At 29.8% G+C, this 24,924-nt stretch overlaps 1 protein-coding gene and 1 pseudogene across 1 annotated transcript; both read right to left on the bottom strand.

Annotated features, from left to right (window-relative positions):
* Nucleotides 1–1,262: 1,262 nt before the first annotated feature.
* On the bottom strand, nt 1,263–4,416 carry LOC108457813 (glucan endo-1,3-beta-glucosidase 5). Its single transcript, XM_017756963.2, has 2 exons — nt 3,851–4,416; nt 1,263–2,710 (listed from the first exon to the last, which is right to left on the bottom strand). The coding sequence occupies exons 1-2, from the start codon at nt 4,249–4,251 to the stop codon at nt 1,612–1,614; spliced, it is 1,500 nt and encodes a 499-aa protein (XP_017612452.1). The 5' UTR covers nt 4,252–4,416; the 3' UTR covers nt 1,263–1,611.
* A 14,925-nt stretch (nt 4,417–19,341) lies between these two features.
* On the bottom strand, nt 19,342–19,966 carry LOC128291710 (photosystem II CP47 reaction center protein-like; annotated as a pseudogene).
* Between the last annotated feature and the right edge of the window lie 4,958 nt (nt 19,967–24,924).

A 24,924-nucleotide genomic window follows, 5' to 3' on the forward strand; every position in this document is an offset into this window, starting at 1 on the left:
AAGTTATTTAAAGCTTTTTTAGTATTCAAAAATATTAAAATATATTTTTAGTTGATATTTTATAAATTTTTATAATTAAATTAAAACTTTAAAAATATTTTTATTATTTAAATTGAATTCGGGTCAGCTCAACTTGAGGTGCAAAAAATCATTATTCAAGTCTAGCCTGACAGTTTGGGTAGCTTATCTGGCCCGTGGACAAGTTTAGTTAGGTACAATTATAATACATATTATATTTCTAAAAGAAAAACACAGATTCAAATCTTGGAAACCAACATTATTGGAAGGGACAGTTATGAACCCCAAATATAGACTATAAAACAGACATGAAAGATATAAAAAATAAAAATTTAAAATATTTGAACAAAAAATAATCTTTTAAATATTACAAAATTTTGACATTTCTTTTCCTCTCATTTTCCCTCAAATTGGGTACTAAAAAGTAAGGGGAAAAAATAAGTGAGAGATTATCAACTCCCTCCATTTTTCCCTTGGGTAAATTTGAGCTATATGTCATTTTTAAAAAATAATTAAGATTTTAGGTTGATTTTTCTGATATTTAGGGAAATAAGTTGATTTTGGAGAGAAACAAAAAAGCACATCTAATAAGATACGTTTTCAGCTGAGTTTAGATAAAAACACATCCTTATCTCTTTTTCTAAAATCAATTTATTTCTCTAAATATTTAAAAAAATCTAAAACCCTAAATATTTTTTAAAATCCACGTATAACTCAAGTTTACTCCCTTCCCTCACTTAATAAAAAGTTGTTACCCAAAGAAAAGGAAGAGAAATCATTTCTCCTACTTTGCTTTCCTCTGCTTTTATCAATCCAAACATGTTGCAAAGTTATTAAAGGTGTTGACTGGACCACAAGTAAAGTGGTAAAAAACTTGATAGAAATTCTTTAGTTAATATGATACTACATTCTATCCCCTTACAAAAGAAGATAATTTAAATATTATTAAAATTAGCAAGGGCTCAATAAAGGTAATTAGGTATTTTGAAAAAAAACTTAATTAATTTTTCATATTTTTAAATTTTATTATTTGATTGTTATTTAATGTAATTTTAATTTAGTTGTAAGAATGGTTAAAACCCTCATCTGACACTTAAATGATAGGAATACAAACACAATCATCATCCTTTCTTTCTTTTAATATTATAACTTGGCAATTCCTCAACCTGTATATATAGTAAATGTTGATTATTGAGTGTGAGTGTTATGATAATAATTAATTTAATGTTAGGTTAACAATGTGATTCTCCAAGAACAAGAATTTACACCTTAGGTTTTCACTAATTAAGATACAATCCATGGGACAAGCCAAAAAAGGATTTATTTGGTTGGGCGTTTAGACAATGAGTTATGAAATATGGATAGTCATGGCATCCACATACTACTCCTATCCTACATAAATATTATATTATCTAAATTAAACCCATGAGTCGATTTTTTTTATACATAAAAATAGTATACTACATAAATCTGCAATCATTTGAATATATATATATATATTGAATATATATATATATATATATAACTCTATGTCGATACTATCAGCTTCATACGAGGGCACCGTGAAAAACCCACCTAGAAACTGCTTTTCTCTCACACCCTAAAGGCCCAGACTTGCCATAACATCAAAATACAGCCGACAACCCACCTTTGATATGGTCTAAAACTTGCACTAGTATCAGTCACACCAACAAGAAACCTGCAATCACCAACAGAAGGGTCCAGAAAAGTGACCATACCAAGTCCATCAAAATTACAACTTTTTTCATTCTGCATTTGCAGCTGATAGTAACTGTTGAATGCATATGACACATTTCCTTTTGCTCCAATTGCATTACATGATCCCCCGTAGTTGAGCGTGGTGCAATCTGCGACATTACAAGCAAGCTTCATGTGATTTGCCACTTCAGAGAGATCCCTATTCGGGTTGGCAATACACCATCTAGCCGGGAGATACTGAACATTCTTGGCGTTTTTTAGTTTCTTGTTTCCCAAACCAAGGTCTAGTGCGTATTTAGCCTGGCCATCAAAGGAGAAAATTCCCCAGTGCCTTTCAAAGTTCCCTGGAAGGGTGCTCTTTGCCCCTTCATCAAGTAAACTGAAAAGATAAACATCCATGGGTGGAACAGCCGGCCTTAGAGGGGTTCCTTTGTTGCTTAACACATGCTTAATGAGGCCTTGGTTGAAAACCTCAGCAGCAGTGAGATTAGCACCGACCGCACCATCTGTAGGCCAGCCCACTTCCCCAATAACTATGGGCATCTGCCCGTATCCCATTTTACTGAGGGCCGCAATTAATGTGTCATAATTTCCATCAAATGCATTGGTGTAAGTGTTTGCACCATCTATAACAGGATGTGTAGTACCCTCAAAGAATGCATAGTCTTGTGGAAATTCCGAGTTCCCATAGAGGCTTAGAAATGGGTATATATTAACAACAAATGGAGAACCATTTGAGTTTAGGAAAGAAACAAGTTGAGTCATAATTTGAGTCAGTTCCGATCGAAATGCCCCTTGAGAAGGAACATTGCCTTCGTAGGCATCAGCATTACAAGGAACTACCAACTTTATGTATCCAGCAAGATTTGCTCTGACCAGAGACTGCTGCAAATTCGCCATAGCAGGGATTACATAGGACTGAAATTGACCGTTGTAACTTGTAAGGAAAGGTTCATTTCCGACAGCAATAAACCTGTCAGTACAGCCAGAATTAATTAACTTCAGGAAATGTGACTTGCACTAGCGCATAAGATATTTACAGAAACGAACGACTTCAATTTCTTACCATGCTTTCATAAAAATTAGGTTAATTTCATAGCAATAGATGCATCAAAATCCTGCCTGTTTCTCTTTTTTACAGTCCCTTGGTGAAAAAGATATAGTTCAGGAATTACTACGTGTTGGGTAATAGGTGTTCATTCAACTCGTCCAAAGACCAGCTCACCCAACTTTCCCATACAAATGCCTATGCAGATAATGGATTTAAACTTCTTGACCATCAGCACTACTTAAGCAGAGGAAAACCTTAATCTATGGAAACCAGTTTTCCCTAGACACGTTGTTTTGAGACTAAATCGACAACCACTTAGACAGTGAACACGGTAACAAAAAAGACATTGTAATCCAAATATCAGAATGGCATTAATGATATAACCTGTCAAGGAGATAAATTTTTTTATACCATCAAATCAATGATGTTGCGTAGGTTAGAAGTATGAACTGTTGTTCAAGCAGCTTTCTATGGGGAATACTAAAACCGTTGAGGTTGTACGGTAGTGTGCCGCTGCATAAGCCTATAAGAAATCCATACTGGGGAAGCTGATTGGTCAAAAACAAATCCGAAAGAGGCAGCTACTAGAGAGTGCTAATATAATTAACTGCTGCTAAGATCAACAAACTAATACCAGGAACCTTTTAAGCATATATGACCTGAATTTAAACGATCAGTTTCCATCACTATAACCAAGCACACTCTAAATGATGACATATGCTACTTACATATCAGATTATTCCCACAAAAAACCCCCCTCTCCCCCCATTTTTTTTGGTAGATCCCTTAAAGACTTTAAACATAGTAAGGCATATCACTTCTAACTTAGAGTGATCTTGTCAATGGGGTACTAAAATCATTCTACAATTTTTTGTAAGCCTAACAGTGTAGTGGTCAGAAAAGTTTGGAAAAGAAAGAAATCATAACATATATGGATTCACCTAAGAGATCCTTATTCATATATTCTTTGAATGTAGTTCATGTGAAGGTGAATCTACCAAAGCAAAAACAAAATCAAAGGCCAAATAAAAGGGGGGGGGGGGAGTGAACTTGTTTAATTACCTGATATCAGCACCACCTTTGCCAACATAAGCAGATACATTTTGGCGAACCCACAAATCAGCAGCAGCAGGGGAAGAGCTGAGAGCAGCCAACATCTCATTGGGTATCCCAACCATGACCTGAATCCCACTCCCCATCAAAGCTCTTAGCACCAATGGGTCAGCTTCAAAAAGCTTCACTTTTTGAATCTTGTTGTCCTTCAACAGATCCACCACCGTGGATGGCTTCAGCTTGTGGAATGAAATTGTACCCCAGTTCACCCCTATTGCAGATTCAGCCACTGAAACCAGCCCTGAAAACATCACCGTCATCACAGCTACACTAACAAGCAATGGTGGTGACACAATGGTTGGGACTGACATTTTTCTCTCTTGTGGTCTCCTCCTGCAATGATATTTCATTTGCTCATTTGGGGTTGGAGGCTTGGCTTGTTCTGATCCTAAACACAGGGAAACCGTGAAACTTCTCTCACTAACAACAAATGTGTGTGCACTGCAACTGCAAAGAGTAAAGTTTAAGAATCTCCCAGAAGGCCCCCCATTATTTATTACTATGCTGATTAACTATTACCTGAATTTTTTTTTCTTATAATATCAGTAATATAATGACTCAAATACCCTCAACTGTTAATACATCTATACAATCACCAAATATAATCCAGTTAAAAATATATTTATAACAATATTTTTATTAACTTAGACATACAATATAATGGACCAGGCTGTTCGGCCTGTTCGAAAAGTGAGAGAGTTTAGACAAAAATATAAGTCTGCAAAATAAGTTTAGACAAAAAAATTGCTATTTTTGTTATTTTAATGTTATTTTCTTGTTGTTTTCTCTTTATTTTATTACCATTTCATTATTATCTTACTACTATTTTATTGTTATTGTTTATATATTGTATAATACTTATTTTATTGTTAATTTTGTTATTATTTTAGAGACATTTACTTATTAAGTTGCATCTATCTTAGTATTATTTAAGTATGCATATTTTTTAAAATTTATTTTTAATTTGTTGAAAAATATTTATTTTAATAATTTTAGTATTTTTAATATATTATATATATTAAAATATTAAAAAATACTATCTAGCCGGGCTGACCCTAAATTTTAATATTTTTATTTGGACTAAGTTTAAATAAAATTTTAAATCTATTTTTTGAGTCAGACCAAGCTTAAAAAACAAGTCTGAATTTTTAGTTGGGTCAAGCCATGAGTACATCTAGTTAGACACATAATTTGATCATTTATGAAACTATTTTTTAAAATAATTTTCAATAACTAACTAAACTTAAATTAAATTTAGAATTAAACTAAATGGAACATTTAAATAAAGGTACTTTCTTTTAATATTATCTTGCTTATCTATAATATTTAAATTAAAAAAATTAGTTTAATTTTAATTTAATTAATATTAATATTATTACTAATATAAAAACACGTAATTTCGACTCCGTCGAAAAGAAAGGCGTTGGAGGTGGGAATAATGAGGAGGGACAAATGAGATTGGGAGGCGAAAAGCATGTTAGTGCTTACCGACTTTCCGTCAAATTTTGTGACAACATCAGGACATGTGTCTATATTCCCTCAATTGATGAGAGGATTGCCACATTGTAAAACATTATTAGAATCTTTCATGTGATAATGTTTTTTTTATATAAATAATTTATATACTCAACTGAAACATCATTTTTTCGTTGTTGTTTTATAGAGTATACTGTAGGAATTTCCTTTTACTCTGTTCATAAGTTAGTTCAAGTCGGGTTTAGTATTAATATTTTTTTATGTTTGTTTAAATCTAACATGAGTATAAAATTTTATCTAAATCCATTCACATTTATAAATAACTAATTCGAACCTGTTTAAGGCTCGTTCATATTGTTTTAAAATTTTAAAGATATATATTTATATTATTTTAATTTAATATTTAATAATATATTAAATTATTTATTAGATTTTTATATATAGTCATCTTAACTTTTTTTATATTTATATTATAGTAGTATCTAATAATTTTAATTTTTATGTGTTATAAAATTACATAATATGTAAAGATAACATAATATAAAATATTACTAACTTAAAAACAGGTCAAGCCAAGCCCTAGCCTTGAAAGTTCAAACCCAAGCCTATCCCATATTTTAAATAAGTCTAATATTTTTGTTCAAACCCTCTCACATTTGGGGCAAACCTTCGAGTTTGGAAAGATAACCCAACCCATGAACAGGTCTAACTATACATATGTCTATTATTGTTAAAAACAAAGTATCATTTAAACTTCTTAGAATTGATGTTTTTAATATTTTTTATTAGTGTTTGAAAAGCCACTTAATCATTGAATTTGAGTGTAACTACTTGTAATTAAAAAAAAGTACCATGTTTAGCTAACCATTATAATTAATGGGTCTCGTTGAATTGGGTGTAATTGGAGCACCCAATTACATTTTCTAATTCTTAGGAAATGTAAGAATTAAAGTAATTATGCAAGTATTTACACCTAAATCTAATTTTAAAAATTATTTTGATATAACTTATGAAAATTATATTATAAGCATGAACATGTATGAGTATTCGGGATGATTATGGCAAAAATTATTATATTATAAATCCCAAAAATATATATTATAAAAATAAATTGTTTATTTTATAAAGTTATAATAAAAATATTTAAATCCTAAAATATTTTTAAAGTCATAGTCAAAATATTTATTATGAAAATAACTTACATGTTATAAAAGTATTATAATTATTTATTTATAAAAAATATAACCAAGTATGGACATAACTTATTTATATGCCAATGCTATATATTATAAAAATAATATACTTATTCATATTTTTTAAAAAAAATTATATTATATATAAGAAGTGTTATAAAAGTTTTGGACAATTTATCTTTTTTTATAAAGTTATATATTATAAATTTTATATTATTTTTACTTAATTTACGGGAGATAACCTATCATGAGTCTTTCTCCAAATTAAGTTTATATAAGTTTTTATAATTAAAGACATAGCATGTTTGGACTATGAATTCAAATACCATTAGGTCGATGCTAATTATGAAAATAGAAAGAAGTTTTCTTGCAACATATAATGGGGTATGATAGCATTTGAGAGAACAATGTCAGACACAAGCATCATCGATAACTTGTGAACTATTTAATTTGAAACATTCAAAGCTTCGAAATGTAGTTGAGAAAACATTTGTTGTTCTAAAAAATATTTCTCATATTAATAACATCACCTTAATATATCATTAAAAAAATAAGGTCGGGTCATACTAGCATGCTGCATACTTCATAACTTCAATTATATGTGAAATTGAGATGATTCATACTTCGTAGAGTATATGGAAGAAGGAGATCTTAATGATCTTAATAGTACAGATTCAAATTCAGATAATGATGAACTCAGTTAATGGCTCATAGACGGTCATAAGAAGCATATGTCAAAAATTAAAGAGGGAATAAGTCAACAAATATGCACTAGAACAATTAGATCAAAGGGCATATTATGTTTATTTTCTTACTATTTTTATTAGTAATTGTATTATTAACTATTTTTAAATTAAAATAATACATATGATGATTTGATTTTAATTTTTGTAACTTGTTTAGAAATTATTTTACCGTACTAATAATTTTTATAATAATTAATATTTTTAAAAATATAAATTATGTAACTGTGTAATTATAATTTGTACTATCAAACATGATATAAGAAATTACAATGTAATTACACTGTCACCAAACACGCCTAGGAATTACAATTCTGTAATTACAAAAAAGTGTAATTAATACCCTTACACTTTTTTTAATTACTTTGTTTTGTCCAAACCGACCTATAATTATAAGAATATTTTTCATAAAATTAATATAAAAGTTATATAATCATATTAAAATTTAAGACATTAGAAATTTTAAGCTTTTAACATTATTATTTCAACCAAAGCTTTAACTAATTTTTATATAAATATATTATCTATAAAACTCTCGTCTCCGATTGAGTTTTATATGATCATATTTGAATTCAAGACATTAGGATTTTTAAGTTTTTAACATTATTATTTCAACCAAAGCTTTACCTAATTTTTATATAAATATATTATCTATATAACTCTTGATTGAGTTGGTGGCACGGGTTGACTAGATACCAACTCGATTAGAAAATTACTAAAATATTATTCTATAATTAAAATAAATCATATTATTTTAAGGTACTTTAGCCTTTTCATTTTAATAAAAAAATGATATAGTGAGATTTGAACCCACGTCATTTGAATTAGTAAAATTTTAAATTTGTCTTATTTTATTATTTTTATACATATTTTTAATATGTACAATTTATTATCTTCACCATTTATATATATTAATAATATATTAATGATATCATTAATTGAGTTAGTGTCACAAGTCAACTCGACACTAACTCACAAGTGATGAAAAATGATGATAAATAATTGTAGTGAATTTAATATTGTTTATCTGATGTATTTATGTGTTTAAATGTCATTTTACGCATAATTTAATTTAATTTTTTATTTTAATATCATACATTTTTCATGTGTTATTATGATTAATTAGTTTCAAATCATAAGTCTCATTATTTATTGTATGTTATTCTCAAACACAGGTTTGTATTCTAAATTTGTGGTTTCCACACGCATATGTCACGAGCCGCGAATCAAAGCCGGTGGCGAATGCACACAGAACGTCTGATGGAGGTAAACTAATTAAATGTAGCTCATTTGACCTACTTGAACTGGCCCGAACCATGAAACATGTGAAGAAGTCCATCTATTTGAAGCATTGGTGACCCAATGAAACACTCTAGTAAAACTAGAGTTATTAAGGTAATTATTGTAAATCTTAAAGGATAAGATTGCATAGAGTTTAAATCCTTTAGGACTTTCATCTTATAGATAGGCAATAATATCAACTATTGATGTAATTCAATCTGTACTGTTGGATCTAAGGGAGTTCTAACTATAAATAAAATTCTTCCTTTTATTTGTAATCACTCAGTTGCAATCCTTTAAACTAATAGAATACTTTTGAAAGCATTTACTTAAACACTTTGTGTATTATTATTCTCTTTTGGCTTTTCTATTCGATACAAGTTCTTTATTCTTTTTGGGTTTGCTTCCGCTTTGTTTTCGATGTCTTAGAGTATTTTTGAGAGAAGTCGCATCTTTCGAGAGTAATGCTAACTTAGGCTGATTTGAATTCAAGAAATCGTCTAAGATCGTCAGTTTGCCAAACTAAAGTTTTAATCCCGTGACACGTATACATGTGATAATATTTTTAATTTACATAATTTTTTCACTCATATCATGTGTGCATGATAATATAATATTTATGTGTATGAGAAGAAAACAAAATTAATAAACTTTAAATTAAATGTATGAAAAAAAATCAATAATCTAAGATATTAAGATTTTTAAATAATTTTTTCAGCTACTCACCCTATGGTTAGTAGGAAATATATTTATCTTTTATTATGTTCTAAAATTTTTGTAATTTTTATTTTTTAAATTCCTTTAATTTTTAAAACATTTTTTTAATTTTTATTTTTATTTTGATTCACAAAGAGTTTAATTTTTAAACATTATTATTAAAAGATTTCTTATGTTCATAGGCTAATTTAGGGGGCTAGTAGGGCCAGCCCCCTGAAATGGAAAATTATTGTTTTGACCTTTTAAAAAAAATTTAAATTTTAAATTAATAAAGGTTAAGTTACACTTTGGCCCCTCCTAAAATTATAAAAATTTAATTTAATCTTTTAAAAATTATAAAGATATAAACTATTAAAATTAAAATTTTATGTCGATCCCTAAAAATTTTTCTAGTTCCGCCCCTACTTATGTTTGTAACAAATTATGAAAATGTTTTAAACAATAATTTTATTTTTGTTATTTAATTTTAAAGAATATATGTAATTTAAACAAACAGGACCCACACCATTAATCTAGCCAAAATGCTAATGTGTAACTTATGAACCATACCACTTGTCGTCATCGCGAACTAAAAATTTCCTAAAATGACTTTATATATAAATTATTTACAATATAATATATTTTGAATATTTTGAATATAAATAAAATTAAAAACTATTTTTATTTTAAATTGGGATCCAACTTACATGTGGGCTAGTGTCTGGTCAAGTGTGTTCACCACCTTAAGTGTAACCAGGGTTTGAGTCGCACTAGTCGCGTTTGTTGTTCGGGCTTTACCCTATTGTTATAATACACCAAAAAAATATTTTTTAGTTTGAGCAAATAGGTATAAATATTCAATCAAGTGATTGAGATTTTTGAATTGATCTCTAATTTATTCTTGAGTGAATGAATGTACAGGACAAATCTCTTATTTTCTTTTAAAATGAAATAACAATAATTGATAAAATATTTTTTAGTTTGTTTAAAAATAAAATATTAAAAAATAAAATATAATTTAAAAAATAATTTGATTCATCAATTAACTTGGGATTGGGTACTAATTAGGCTAATATACCGGAAAAATTATTATTAATTGGTACAATGACATGTGTCACTTGAATTGTATTTAAAAAGCTAATAAATAAAGTTATTATAGAAAAAGAGTGTGACGACCCTTAAAAATGCTCTCCCTTTTATGACGATGGTGATTTAGGAAAAGTGCTGGCCTCTACATCCGTCGTAGGGAGGGCCAGTGGCGAATCTAGAGTGGGGCTGGCATGGGCCTCGACCCCTTCTAAAATGTAAAATTATTATTTAAGTCTTTAAATTTTTTAAAAAATTTTAAATAGTAAAGGTAAAATTTAACTTCCCCAAAATTATAAAATTCGATTTAATTATTTAAAAATTATAAAGATATAGACTATAAAAAAATTAAAATTTCATTCTGCCCCCTAAAAAATTATTTTGGGTTCGCCTATGGGGAATGCCACAAAAAAATGTTAGGACAAGAGAGAATGAACCACTAGGTGATAATGGATGGTCGTGGAGGAACCAATGGCATTGACGAAGAAAATTTCTTTTGCAATATACACTTATGACTGCCATGAATATGAATGTAGAGTCAAATATCCCTATTGAGGATGAAGCTATTGAATTACTAGAAGAAGATGTAGTTAAAAGAGAGATTGATGGTGCACCTACCATTAAATTCTCGAAGAGAGTTCCTTCACTTATGGAGCAAAATATGGTGAAAATGACATAAATTAAACTGTTGGGAGAAAGATTGGTTACGGTGCTCTTGTTAATAAGATTTATGCTATTTGGAAGCCATCACAAACGATTCAACTTTTGGGTTTAGAAAATGATTTATTACTTTTTGAAGTTTAATATGCTATCGAGGATTATACAAAGGCTTTGTCAAATGGTTCACGGTGGAGTTTGGACAATACCTAACAATTCAGGCGTAGTCAACGTCATTCATGACTGCACAACCGTATCTTCTTAGTGTTACTGCAAGGGTTTGACTCCCAACCTTTTTTTGCGTGAAATTGTAAGTATGATTGGAAGATTAATTAGGAATGTAATCTCCCTAATCCGGCCTATATGTTAGATTTGAATTCGAAAGATTATAATAGCCACTCAAAATGGCCTAACAGAATAAGATTACAATAGCCACTCAAAATGGCCTGACAGAATTATCGGAGTTTTAGAAAAATAGTTAATTTCAAACATTTTTTTTTATTTTAGAAGGAAGTTTTAGTCTCTTTTCAAGAAAACTCGGGAGTTTTAAGAAAAATAATAAAGTTTAAAACCTTCATTATAACGATGTTTACTATTGAAAACTTAGTTGAAAATCTGAATTACTTTCTTAACAAAATACATTCACAATTTAGCAGCGGAAAAGTGATATTAACGTAATTTTAATAAAAATCATGTTTCATCCATAATTAGATAGGATTCATAATCTAATAGCCTAAATTATTTAAATGTCATGCATGCCTAAGTAAAAACCATAAGCTAAGTCACATGCCACAATTATATTAATATAGTTTCAAATAACCGAAATTATAAAATAATCAATCTAAAATACTTTTATATAGAAACCAATATTTCAAGTCGAGCCCTCCAAATGTCGAGTTCGGGTCTTAACCTTGTGGGTTATCTGAAAAGAAGGAAAATAAGGGGGTGAGCTATGAAAACTCAGTGTGAGTTCCATCACAAGACAACCAAAGCAACCGATTAGCATATTAATTCAAATTACATAGCTTAAATCACATTTAGCAAATTCGGTATATCAAAATAACAAAACAATTTTCACAATGTATAAGCAAAAACACATATACCATATCATATCAGAAATTTTTAAATTTTAAGCACACGCTTTATGGATGCAAACAGATTCGGTTTAACAGATAAGATCCTACCCCACTGCTACACACCATACAAGTTCCCCAAAACTTGTCCATTCCACACACCGGGTTGTGGATGAACCACCAAATGTTGCAAGTTAATATGTTGTCAGATAGTTGTGAAAACACAATATAATTGCAGATAAAAGCTGCTAGATAATGGGTGGACGAATCACCCATGTTGTAGGTTAATACGCTGCTAGATGATTGTGAATACACAACATTTTTGCAGATAAAAGCTGCCAGATAATATGTGGATTAACCTCCAGATTTGCAGATTTATAGTTTGCAAGAACTTCCCTTTACAATTTGCCCCAACCCATGCAACAAAATAAGGCATGCTTAAAACAGATCATAACGAAACAAATATTATGACAAAAAAAATCGAATAATACAGCAATATATATGCTTTCAATCAATTAATTCAATGGAAAAATCATATATTCTTCAAAGGTTCCATTTAGCAATGACTTAAGGCATGTTATACGAAAAATCGTAAATATAAAATAAATATGATTACTCGTAATTCATGCAATTGGATATATATTTAATATTAATACAGTCATTTAAATAAATGATTAAAGCATTATTCATACTATCAGGTACTTAATTACATAAATTAAATACTAAAAACAATTCGGAAACCATTCAAGGACTAATATGCACAAAACATAAAATTCTAGGTAAAATTGTAAAATTTAAGAAATAAGGGCATATGGCCGTGTGAAAAAATTTAAAAATTAAGCTACAAGAGAGACATGACCGTGTGGAAGGGTCCAGGCCGTGTAAGAAGCGAAAATCCTAGTGTTTCAGTGGCACATGGTCGTGTGGTTCATAGGGGCAATCCACACGCTCGTGTAGTAGGCCATGTGGTCTAGGCTAAGTTCGATTTTGTAGTCTGAAGTCCATCATCCATATGATTGCTTTGAGGAATTTTGATCCAAATCAATTCTCAATATTCATACTCCATAGTAACATGATCTTCCATAACAGGCTAGATGTTCACCAAAAAATCAACATAGCTCACATATAAAGTTCAATAAATTGTCAACACCTAAATATAAAAACTGCCACCACTCAAATTTGGTGGGCAGAAAGTGGACACTTCCTTTAACACTAAATTACCAGTTTCATATTTTTTAATAACTTTACACTGACAAATGCAAAATAATCACTTTTTGGATGAAAAATGATTTTTCATCAAATGCAAAATATTTAAGTAAGAGAATTTTTTTTTTAACTTTTTACATGTTAAACTATGTACAGTAATTACATATTTGGACGATAGACAAAGATTTTCATTTTGAATTTCAATTTATTTAAAGGGTTAAATAGTAATTTTACTCCCCAAAACCACTTTATGTACATTTTAGATATTAATTTTTTAGGAAACATTTTTCCTTAAATAAATAGAGCTTAACTTTCACTCTTATTTTTGAGGTTTTTTAGTAGTGTATTTGATGAAGTTTTATTTTAAAATTTTGAAAGGATTAAATTGAAATTTATTTTTCATTTTTAAGGGGAAAATGAAAGTGTGTTTTTACTATTAAACAAATCATTTCAAAAGAGACTAAAATAATAATTTGTGATTTTAGAGGAGGGTCAAGGCGTTGCCTACGCCGGTTGTTGCTCCATAGGGCATTGTATGGCCACTATGTGGAAGACTTAAATCGACATTTAACTCTAAGGATACCCCAACCGTGGCTTATGCTACTTAAGCCTAACTAACTGTTATGACCCCCAAATTTCATTTTGGGCATGTTGAAACCATTTTTAAATCGAGTTTTGGAAAATGGGAATCGACTTTAAAAACGAAAACATGAGTCGCCACTAGAGTGATCATGGGTTGGCGGCCGGCCGGCACCAAGGCCCGCCTAAAAATGGGAGGGTTTGGGTAAAATATAGGCCGAAAAATGGGTTTGGGCAAAAAACGAGGTCTGCTTAAAAAACGGGCCGGCCTCGAGTAAGAGTTTTTGGCCAGCCTGCCTACCTACCAATTATATATTAATATATTTTTTGTTTTTATTTTTAATTATTTTAAATTTTTAATATAACTATTTTTTATTATATTGTTAATTTGTGTATTGTTTTAAGAATTGTTTTAGTATTATTTTTATTTGTTTTAATATTTATTTTTATGTTTTTAAATATATTTGATTTATTATATTTTTAAATTTTTTTATTTAATAAAATAAGAAAAAAAAATTAATATGGGTCGGGCCGGGCCGGGCTCGGGCTTAGTAATTTTATTTCGGGCCGGGCTTGGGTAAAATTTTAGGCCCATATTTGGTAGGTGGGCCTAGCCTAGTAGCCGGGCCTAAAATTTTACTTGGGCCGGCCGAACCCGCCCGCCCGACCCATGATCACCTCTAGTCGCCACCAATCTTTTAGGTGCGATTGGATCACCTTTAAAACATTTTGTTTTAAAATCATTAGTTTTGGTCTACAAAATCGAAAACAGGTTCGGGAGCCTAATTACGACGAGAAAGGGTTAGCACCTCGTGAACGCCCAAAAATTGGTACCTAATTGATTATCAAGTGTCTTTAATGTCGGAAATTCAAAAATTTTAAGATGCAATCCTTTTTAGAATATTTTGATTTTGAAAATTGAGATTCACTTGTATTAACATATTGACACTAAGTTAGCCCCCCTTTTTTGAAATCCCTATCTCGAAACGACAAAACGCCACATCCAATAAGTTAGGACACAATGCTTTGAAATTCCAAGACAGTTGCTCGTATTTTGAAAACCTTAAAAGATTTAGAAGGTACTTGACTATTCGAACTCAACGAGAAAAGTTGCGACCCAATAAGTTAGGGCACTACTTTTTCAAAGCTTCCAAACACCAAGCATTGCCTTTTTATTTTTGAAAACTTTGAAGTCTCGTTTTTAAAAATGATACATGAAGGAGCACATTGACATAATAAAACATAACATACAAGATAGCATATTATAGTAATAGGTAAATAGAAGCATAATAACAATAACATAAATGTCATACATTAATTGATATATATATATAAGAAATATAAAATATGGCAAATTTTAAATAAATAAAATATACATACAAAAAAACAACATATATTAAAGAAGAATAGATAAAACATATAAACATGTAATTCAACATATATTTAAACATATTAATAAACGAGAAAATGATGCATGATGTATAATTGTATAAAAACAAAACAAGACGAACAAATACAATAATATATAAAAATAATAATAATAATAATATAGTAACATATGTTATCAAGCAATCAATACTTTATAAAATCATGAAAATAGCATTTAATACATGGACAATTTATAATATAAAAATATAAAAAGGTTTAATAAAATAAAGTGAGTAATTTGGATATATGTGTATATAATTAAAATACAATTTAGAAATGGGTGATAATAATATATTATAGATAAACATTAATTTTAGGATAAAATATAAAAAATATGATAGTATATCAAATAATATAAACATTTAATAATACATAAAAATATAATATTTAATAGTGGATTTTAAAATAGATAATATATAATAGTATATAAAATAATAATAAATGAAATAATTTATAATATATAATATAAAAATGTAAGTTTTAAAATAATGTATAATATAAATAAATAAATATATAAGATATATAAGTTAAAATATAATGCATAATAATAATTTACAAATTTTGAAAATATAAATAATATAATGAATAATATCTATATAATAAATTAAAATAAGTTTAAAAGTATATAAAAGGGTGAAATTAAAACGAATTAAAATTTATAGGTTTTTTTTTAAAGAATAGAATTCGAGGGCCATCTGGAAAGCACGTTTGAATTAATGGACTTACTGGGCAATTTGCCCTAATCCCCAAAACGGCACCGTTTCCCTAGCTAAGCCTTAAAAGTCCATTTAGGACTAAATTGAAACAAATACAAACTGTTAAGGCCAAATCATAAATAAAAAAACGTGATTATAAACACAAAAAATGGTGAAAGGACCGATTGGGTAATTAATCCAATTCTCAAAAACACACGGATCCTCCCCGGGTAATCGGGTCAACGCGCGAATCCTAGCCTTAATACGACATCGTTTTAAGCTTATTGGATTAAGCTAAAACGGCGTCGTTCTGTTGTGGCTATATAAGCCAAACTATTAGTTTTAAATCATTTTGAATCGGTTCTGAGAAAAAAAGAAAAAAAAACTCTCTGAAAGAGAGTTGGGGAGGGGTATCCGGAGGGTCACCGAACCTCCATCTAGGGGTCTGTACACGCTCATGCGCCCTCGTCTTCTCCACCGCATGCGGTGGTCGGAGGTTTAAAAACCTTGCCTTCCAACGCCGATTAAAGGTATTGCTTTCTCTTTTCATTATTTGCAGTATATATATGTACATATATTTAAAAAATTTCACCTTTGTGTTTTCAATCGATTGAGATGCTTGCTCTGTATATGTGTGCGAGAACAATTTCTTTTGCTGAATCTCTAAATTTTTATTGATTCTCTCTGTGTGTATTCTTTTTTTGAACGTAACTCTTTACATCATTTTATTTGGGCTTTTATAGCCACTACTTTGTTACATAAACTGGGAAAGAAATCTTCGATTTCTTTCCATTTCTTGTCCACTGTATCCACCGTATCTTTGACTGTGATCTGCTGAAATCCTTTTATTTTAGTTTCCTTTTTCTTTTTTCCGTATTTGCTGTGTTTCCTTTTCTTTTGCAGGTACTTGCGAGAAATCTGGTGGTGAGGAGGGCTGGTGTAGATTCGCGCGCTGATTTCGGAGGCAGAGTCACAGCGTTGATGGGGGGTCACTGGAACGACGTGAGAGATGAGCAGACGCGTCCGTTGAGATGGCTTCTGGAATCTTCTATTTACGGCGCGAGGAGAAAGAGCTAGGGTTAAAAACCCTAGCTGGTAATTAAAATTCGAGCCTTTACTATTTGAGTCTTGTTTAGGTTTGGGCTACGGGTAGGTGTAACTATCTGCTTTTGGGTGTGTATAACTGTCCAGGCTATTTTGGGTTTTCTGAATTGTCCGAGCTATTTTGAGTTTGTTGTAACGGGTCTGAGCTATTTTAGGTTTGCTGTAACGGGTCTAAAGTATTTGGGCTTGTGTTTGGGCTCTTGTAAGAAATTTATATGGATTGTTAAATAAATAAGCATTTATTCATTTATTTATTTCATTTGGTTTTATTTAAGTTCGGTCAAATTTGGGCTATTACAGTGCAGCTGCTGTGAACACTACAAATTATGCTTGTAATTAATTAAATATACCCATCATGGCAATCCATCATCGAACAATGCCGCCCATAAGCTCATCTTCGTTTTTGAAAGCATCACCAAATTATTAATAATATCATTGCAGTCAAGAAACTTTAATCCACAAAAATAAAGGGGAGGTGAAAGCAACCTGCACATGACGACATTCCCAAAATAGGTGGTATGCATCTTCAATTTCATCATCCTCTCCGCAACACGTAGACAGCGGGATGCCACGTTTATGTCCATCGTAATAATACATGGAAAAGGCCACACCCCCAACTTAATAATTTTGCTCAGCTTCTTCATCATCTTAGGCAACTTGAATCGCAATGTCATTATCTATATATATATATTATGAAAAAAGTTGAAGATTTGAACCAAAAAGAAGATTAGAGATAAAATCTATATTTGTTCGCAATCTGATATGTTGCATTCTTTCTTCTCTCACCCTAGTAGGAAAAAGAAAAGGCCATGTGTTAATGGCTAAAACTAAAACATCTACAGTGTTTTTCTTTTTTCTCTTTTTAAATTATTAATAGTTATAGATTATAGAATAATAGATGCAATGAAATCCTATAGGAATAAAATCCTATATGGTCTACATATATTTCTTTACAAAATTAAATCCTATAGGAATAATATGATATGCAAAAGTAATCTACAAGAGATGACGGTAAGATTAAGCCAAGGATTGAGAGATAAGTGATAATCATGTTTAATTGTTGATGATTTGGCTCCAACTTCCAAAATGACTTTAAATACAAGCTTAATTAATTATGGGATTGAAATCTCACTTTTCATCAGAGTTGGCATGAAAAAGGGAGTGGAATCACCAATGAGGTGGAAAATGGACCCTCTTTTCTTTCGTCTTTCACTTTATCCCTGTATATATAAAGATTGAAAAAAAGGCATGGTGACATGGTGAGAAAATAGGGAATCTCTAATGTAAAGGGTCTATGTAACTTTTCAAAGGCTAAACAAGTAGAAAGATTAGAGCTTAATAACGTATCAACTTCCAAAACCCTAAAGTATGAACATAAAACCCATCCATTTAAAAATTAGTTTGTCAAAATCAAAAGGCTGATTAAGTCTTAATTTAATTGGTAATAGTTATTATTGTCAATGTAAGATGACGTAGATTCAAATACACTGAAACGTATTATCTAATTTAAACTCTTATATTTACTATCTCCTCAATTAAATTTATCACCTAAAACTTAACTTTGGCATTTTATCTACATAAGAAAATTTTCCCTCGCCCAAAAGTATATCACTAAATAACCACCCAAACAAAAGGGAAAACTTAAGCCAAGTGACTATTGCAAAATCATGAGGAGATTTATCCAAGTGAGCCTCATTTCAAATCATGTCATATCCCAAGACTCCAACACCAACTTTTAAGGTGAAGTACAATCATGTGTAGTAGTTTACCACACCTATTCTTGATATTCTTACGGCCCTAGGTAAATAATAAAATGGGATTTTATATTTTTTAAAAGTTGAAGAAAAAATTTTAAGTCCTTAAAAAGTTGGTAAAAAAAATTTTAAACCCTTAAAACCTAAAAAAAAAAAAACAATTTGGGGCTCCTAAAAAGTTGGTAATTTTTTCCTTTTAAAAGTTAAAAAAAAATTGAACTCTTTTCAACCTTGGGCCCTAGGCGACCGCACCTCGAGATGACCCCCAGGGTCGGGCCTACAGCTTACCACATCTAGATGCACAATATTGAAGCTTTCCATGACATTGCTTTTACCGTGCATCCTCTCTTTATAATCTCTCTACATAGATATTAAGAGATCAGATTCTTTTTCTCTAAGAATATTCTATCCTATCTTTTTACACAATCAATGACTTAGCACTATCACGTGAACTACCTTCAATCTTATATCACATAGTTCTGGCAACAACAAAAGCTGCAAAAAAGACAACAACTATACTACAAGAAAGGACGATTTTAATATTTCCCATACATAATCCTTTGTATAAACATTGGGGCGGGCAAACACTAAGATGGAATAAGCCCGCTAAAATGCCAATATGATGAGAGGCTATTCCTCCCAGAACAAAAGGATCAAAACCTTCCATGCCCCACGCCGGATTTACAATTTGGACCTTGCCAGTTAGTCTATAAGGGTCTGACACCCATATTCCAAGACCATACAATCCTGTTACATGAAATGTACCAAAGCCAAAGCAAGCCACTCCTGTGAGAAATAAATAAGTTCCAAAAATCTTGGGCAGGTCCAAAGAAGGTTTTCATGTATGCTCATCACAAAAATCTCTAAATCCCAATATACCCAATCCCAGATAGTTGCCAATAAGGGTATAATGAACATACCTTGTCTCCACATTAGATCAAGAAAGGAATTGAAGGGATCAAAAACGGTTAATTCCTATAGATCCATTGAACTGGCCCAACCAGCAACCAGAGCTGTATGCATTATATGAACAGAAAGCAAGCAACCTAATCATTCAATACGACAGTATGAACACGATACCAAGACAAACTCATGGAAATATACCCCTTTACCAACGAAAAATAGACGCTATGTAACTTTATTGTATTGGAATACCTCCCCTTTTCGGTGGATTCTTTCAGAAAAAAGATTAATATTTGTTCGACTCATAAAAATAAAAAAAAGAGAGAGAAGCAAATGTTAATTTTATATAAATATAATTCTAAGATAATGTAAAATTATTAAAATTCAAAATGGCTTCAACCAGACTCCATCATCAAATTGTAATATCCGAAATTTAATATTAAAAATAAAATTATAATTAAATAAAATTTATAGGTATTGGAAAGAAAACTCGACCATCTACTTGGGCTTGATGTGAACCACCCGGATACTCCATGCTTGACAGTGGGTGCGTTTCCCCTTGGCAACTCTTTGCTGTTGGATGTGCCCAATCCATCCCATATAGTTTATCTGAACTTGTCCATGGCCCGATAAGGATTTATCTTGGATCAAACCAGCCAAGCCCAAATTCCATTTCTATAATAAAAATTATAATTTAAATTTAAAGCATATTTTATATTTTATGAATGACTAAATAGTAAAACGAATTTGGTTAACCTAAATTCAAGCTTGGGCAGGGAGAACTCACAAAAATTTTTAGGGTCAAAATTAAATTATAATTTTTACAACAGTAAAAATGTACTTTTACTATTTTAATAGTTTATATCTTTATAATTTTTAAAATATTAAATTAATTTTTTTATCATTTTTAAGGGCCAAAGTATAATTTTACCTTTACTAATTTAAAATTTTTAAAATTTTAGCAGGTGGCCTAAATGAAATTTTTTTCATTTTATGGACAAACATTTGGTTTGATATTTATTAGGATAAATCTTAAAATTATATATGAATTTTGGTTCAATAGGTAATGTTATATATGAACTTTTATTTTGTATAATTTTATATATGACAATTTAATTTGATTTTCACAAACCATTAGTATTATTATTGACATAACACCATTTTGGGTTTTCCTTTTACATACACAAATGATATTATTTATATAATATAAAATAAATTGATGTATTCATTTTTTAAATATGTAAACTTTAATAAAAATAAAAATTATAAATATATTTAAACCAAAATTAAAATTTAATATGTATAATTTCTTAAAATCAAAATACATGTATTAAAATGCACCTCAAATTAAATTTTATGCATAATTTTCATATTTAATAATGTGACCAGTGTTCTTCAAATAAGACTGGATTGATTGGTCGGACAAAATGAACAAAGAACCAACTGGTATATTAGTTCTTATATTAGTTCTAATAAAGTGGTTGAACCGGTTGAATCGAAAATTGCTCAAAATCAATAAAAATAAAAAATTATGACAAAAATTAGCAATTGGACATGTTGAACCGGTTTAATTATTATTTTTATTTTTTATAAATTTTTAATTAATTATAATTAATTATTGTCGGTCTAACATTTGTATTACATCATCACCTGAAAATTTATATATCTAATTAAAATATGCAATCATATGAAAGGTATCTCATAAGAAGATACATCTATTTGTTATTTTCACTACTAAAAGCATAAAAAAGCCGTAAAGATAATGTCTCATGCCTCAAATGTCTATTTTGATTAATTTACATTTTCTAACATTATTATTTTTCGAGAAATTTTCCTACCATGTTAGCTGTAATGATAAGATATGATAATATTTAATTGTCGGTTGATTTTCTTTTATAAAACTAGTTTCTCGAAGAGTTGGAAACTTGACAATTACACTAAAGGTGGCCAAAATTAACTTATCCTTTTCCCCCTATAGTCCCCCAAATAGGACGTTGTATGTCGAGGGTTGGTCCACAACTAAGAATTCAGCATTGACCATTAATGTGTCCTTCTATCATCATCCTATGCCTGCAAGCAATATTATCATATCAGCAAACTCTAGCAATAATTATATGCTATAGTTTACAAATATAAACAACTTATGGTGGTTGTCTATCAGTCATCCCCTCAGTAGCTTGAATCCTATGCCCACAAATCATCATTTACGTCGAATACACAAAACTTTACAAACATTTCAATAGATTTTTAGGTATGAATATATTGGTATGGAATGGTTAGGTGTTATGGTAAAGTACATTACATTTTAAAAGAGAAAATATAGGTTTGAATGTTGAAGACGATATTATTAGAAGCGATAGCCATGAACTCTAAATATGGACCATAAAACAGACATAAAAAATACTAAAATATCTTGTATTCAAGAAAAGAAACTTATAAACTTGTGTTGATAGCTTAGCGGTGAAGGATGCCATTAAAGGATGATGTGGGCCTCCAAAGATAAGAAGAGAGGTTGTGAGGTGTGGAAAGTGGTCCTTTGAGGCGCCTCCAACGTCTTAGTCAATGTTTTAGGTTCAATCAGTTTGACAACTTGATTTTGTAAATTACAAGGAAATTTATTTCTTATGCAAAAAAACAAACTTATAAACTTGTGTTGATAGTATGAAAGTAAATGACACCATTAAAAGATGATGCGAGCTGACAAAGATAATAAAAGAGATAGTGGGATGTCAAAGGTGGTCCCTTGATGCGCCTTCAACGCGTTAATTAATGTTTTGGATTCAATCAATACAACTTGATCACGTAAATTATAAAGATATTTATTTCTTAAATTATTTGCGAATACTTTCTAAAAAGTTTATAAATAGAGTAATATTTTATTAGAGCATAATAATTAAATAATAAAAGAAAAACGATGTAATACTAACTTAAGTTATAATTATACAAATCTATCCTTATTCAAAAAAAACATTTCTGCTTTATTGAATTGCTCAATTTAGTCCCAATGGCAACGGATTTTGTTTGTTTGGTTGATTGGTAGGCGTTATACTCATTTTTCATGTAATTTTATTAAAAAACAACTAACATACATAAAAAGTTACTAAAAGACAAAAGTCAAAAGTCAAAAAAGGAAAACAGGACTGAAAGTCACAAACAAATCAACCACTTGAAACCCTGAATGATTTTGTGTTATGAAATCAGTAGCTGGAAGTATCAATGGTGGACAGTTGACTGATCATACCAGAGTTATAGCCAATCGAAGAATGTACATGAAGCTTATAAACCCAAGAATGAAGTTTTGAACACAACATTTTAATATCATGCACTTAATATTGTATAAATTAATGAATAATTTTAGGATTTTTTTATAAAAGTCCTTCTAATTTACAAAAAATTATTTTAGCCTTTTATTTATTTTTTCAGTATATTTTAACTTTAACACTTGCAATATCAAATTAATGTACTTTTTCACAAAGTTTAAATTGATTTTTTTAATTTTTACTTAGAATTTGAGTAATTTTAACACAAGCTATGTGTTCAAGTTGAAATCTCAACCCAATCATTTTTAATATTGGATTAAAGTAAGAGAATTCTATATTTAGGAATAGGAAAGTAAAGAATTTAAGCTTTCTTAAGGGAGGGTTTTGGATTTTGTGTGAAAATAAAAAAAAAATGATTGAGCCTACTATTAATAAATTTCTAGATTAATGTTTGTTGACTAACTTCAACACCAATAATAAGTGTCAAAGTTGAGTCATTATAATTTATTTGAGAATTTATTATCTCGAATTAAAGCCAATAAAAACTCGACATCTATAGGTGCGGAGTTCCAACTAGTGTATTTAACTTTTAATGTTTAAATGATTAAAGAATATGCAGTACGTGGAGAATTAATACCCAAGAGATATCAAATATCTTTTGAAAAACACATATTTTAAAAGAAAAATAATCTAAAACTATTTATTTTATAAATTAATTTTAAAAATATTATTCTAATAAAAAAGTTGAAATTGAATATTATTAACACAATGTTTAGAATTATCTATATCTTATTCCCAACTCAGAAATAGGAGTATAATGTGTTTCAGCATACTTAAACCCATATCTTCTAATATTGACAATAATATTCATAACAATTAAACTAAAACTCAATTAAAAATAATATTAATTTGGTAAAGTTAAAATTGGGGGTTAATGCATGGTGGAGGTTAGACTAGTCAGAATGTGAGCTACTGGAAGATTTACCTTTTTAATTATAAAAAAAGAGTACGTCAGTGGTGATGGAGATAAAAGAATTATTGATGTAATTGATGACGGGGAGAGGTGAGTATAGGTTGAAACTAATAATAAAAATCAGTAAATCTAACTTTGATCGACCAAATACAATATAAAATGACATTTTAGTTTAAGAATAATAAAAGAGATGATAGTGGACTCAATATGGAAAGGATCTCAAACAACTCTTCATATGCTACTCACAATGTCAAACAAATCTTAGTTCTAGAAATTTTGGGTAAATGGTAAGACTGCTTCACTTTTATAAACATGGTTATAGGGAGTTTTGGTCAATTTCAACAAGTTCGTTGTCACCTATGATTTAAGGGTGTGTGTTTTTGAGTGAAAAAGTTGAAAGATTGAAAAGAGTAAGTAGAAAGAAAATAAAGTTTAAGTGTTTTTTTTTAATAATCTTATTATAGATTTTGATTATAATTTTTCTTCTTGATACAAAGTTTAAAACTACCTATAGTCTCTTCCCAACTCATAAATAGGAGGATAATGTGTTTCAACGCACTCAAACTCACATCTTTTTGTACTGGCAACAACGTCCATGCTAATCGAGTTAAAACTCAATCGACAAAGTTTAAGTGTACTTGATAAGGAAGAAAAGTGAATCAATAAATAAAAAAGAGAGAGTGATTTCTATTTCTAATACATAAAAAATAATCATTCCAAATTGAAATGATAAGAGGAGAAAAAAAAAATAGAGAGATGTATGTTGACTGATTTACCTAAAAAGGCCCATTTCTAAGTATATTTACGGAAATTGGCTGATTTTAGTATTATTTACCGGAAATGGTCGGTTTTGGCAAAACGCGTCCGCGTAGGAGCGTTTTAGAGGGAAATTTCCAGCAAATCGCACCCCTAAGGG

The sequence above is a fragment of the Gossypium arboreum genome, chromosome 4, assembly GCF_025698485.1.
Source record: "Gossypium arboreum isolate Shixiya-1 chromosome 4, ASM2569848v2, whole genome shotgun sequence".
Taxonomy (NCBI): domain Eukaryota; kingdom Viridiplantae; phylum Streptophyta; class Magnoliopsida; order Malvales; family Malvaceae; genus Gossypium; species Gossypium arboreum.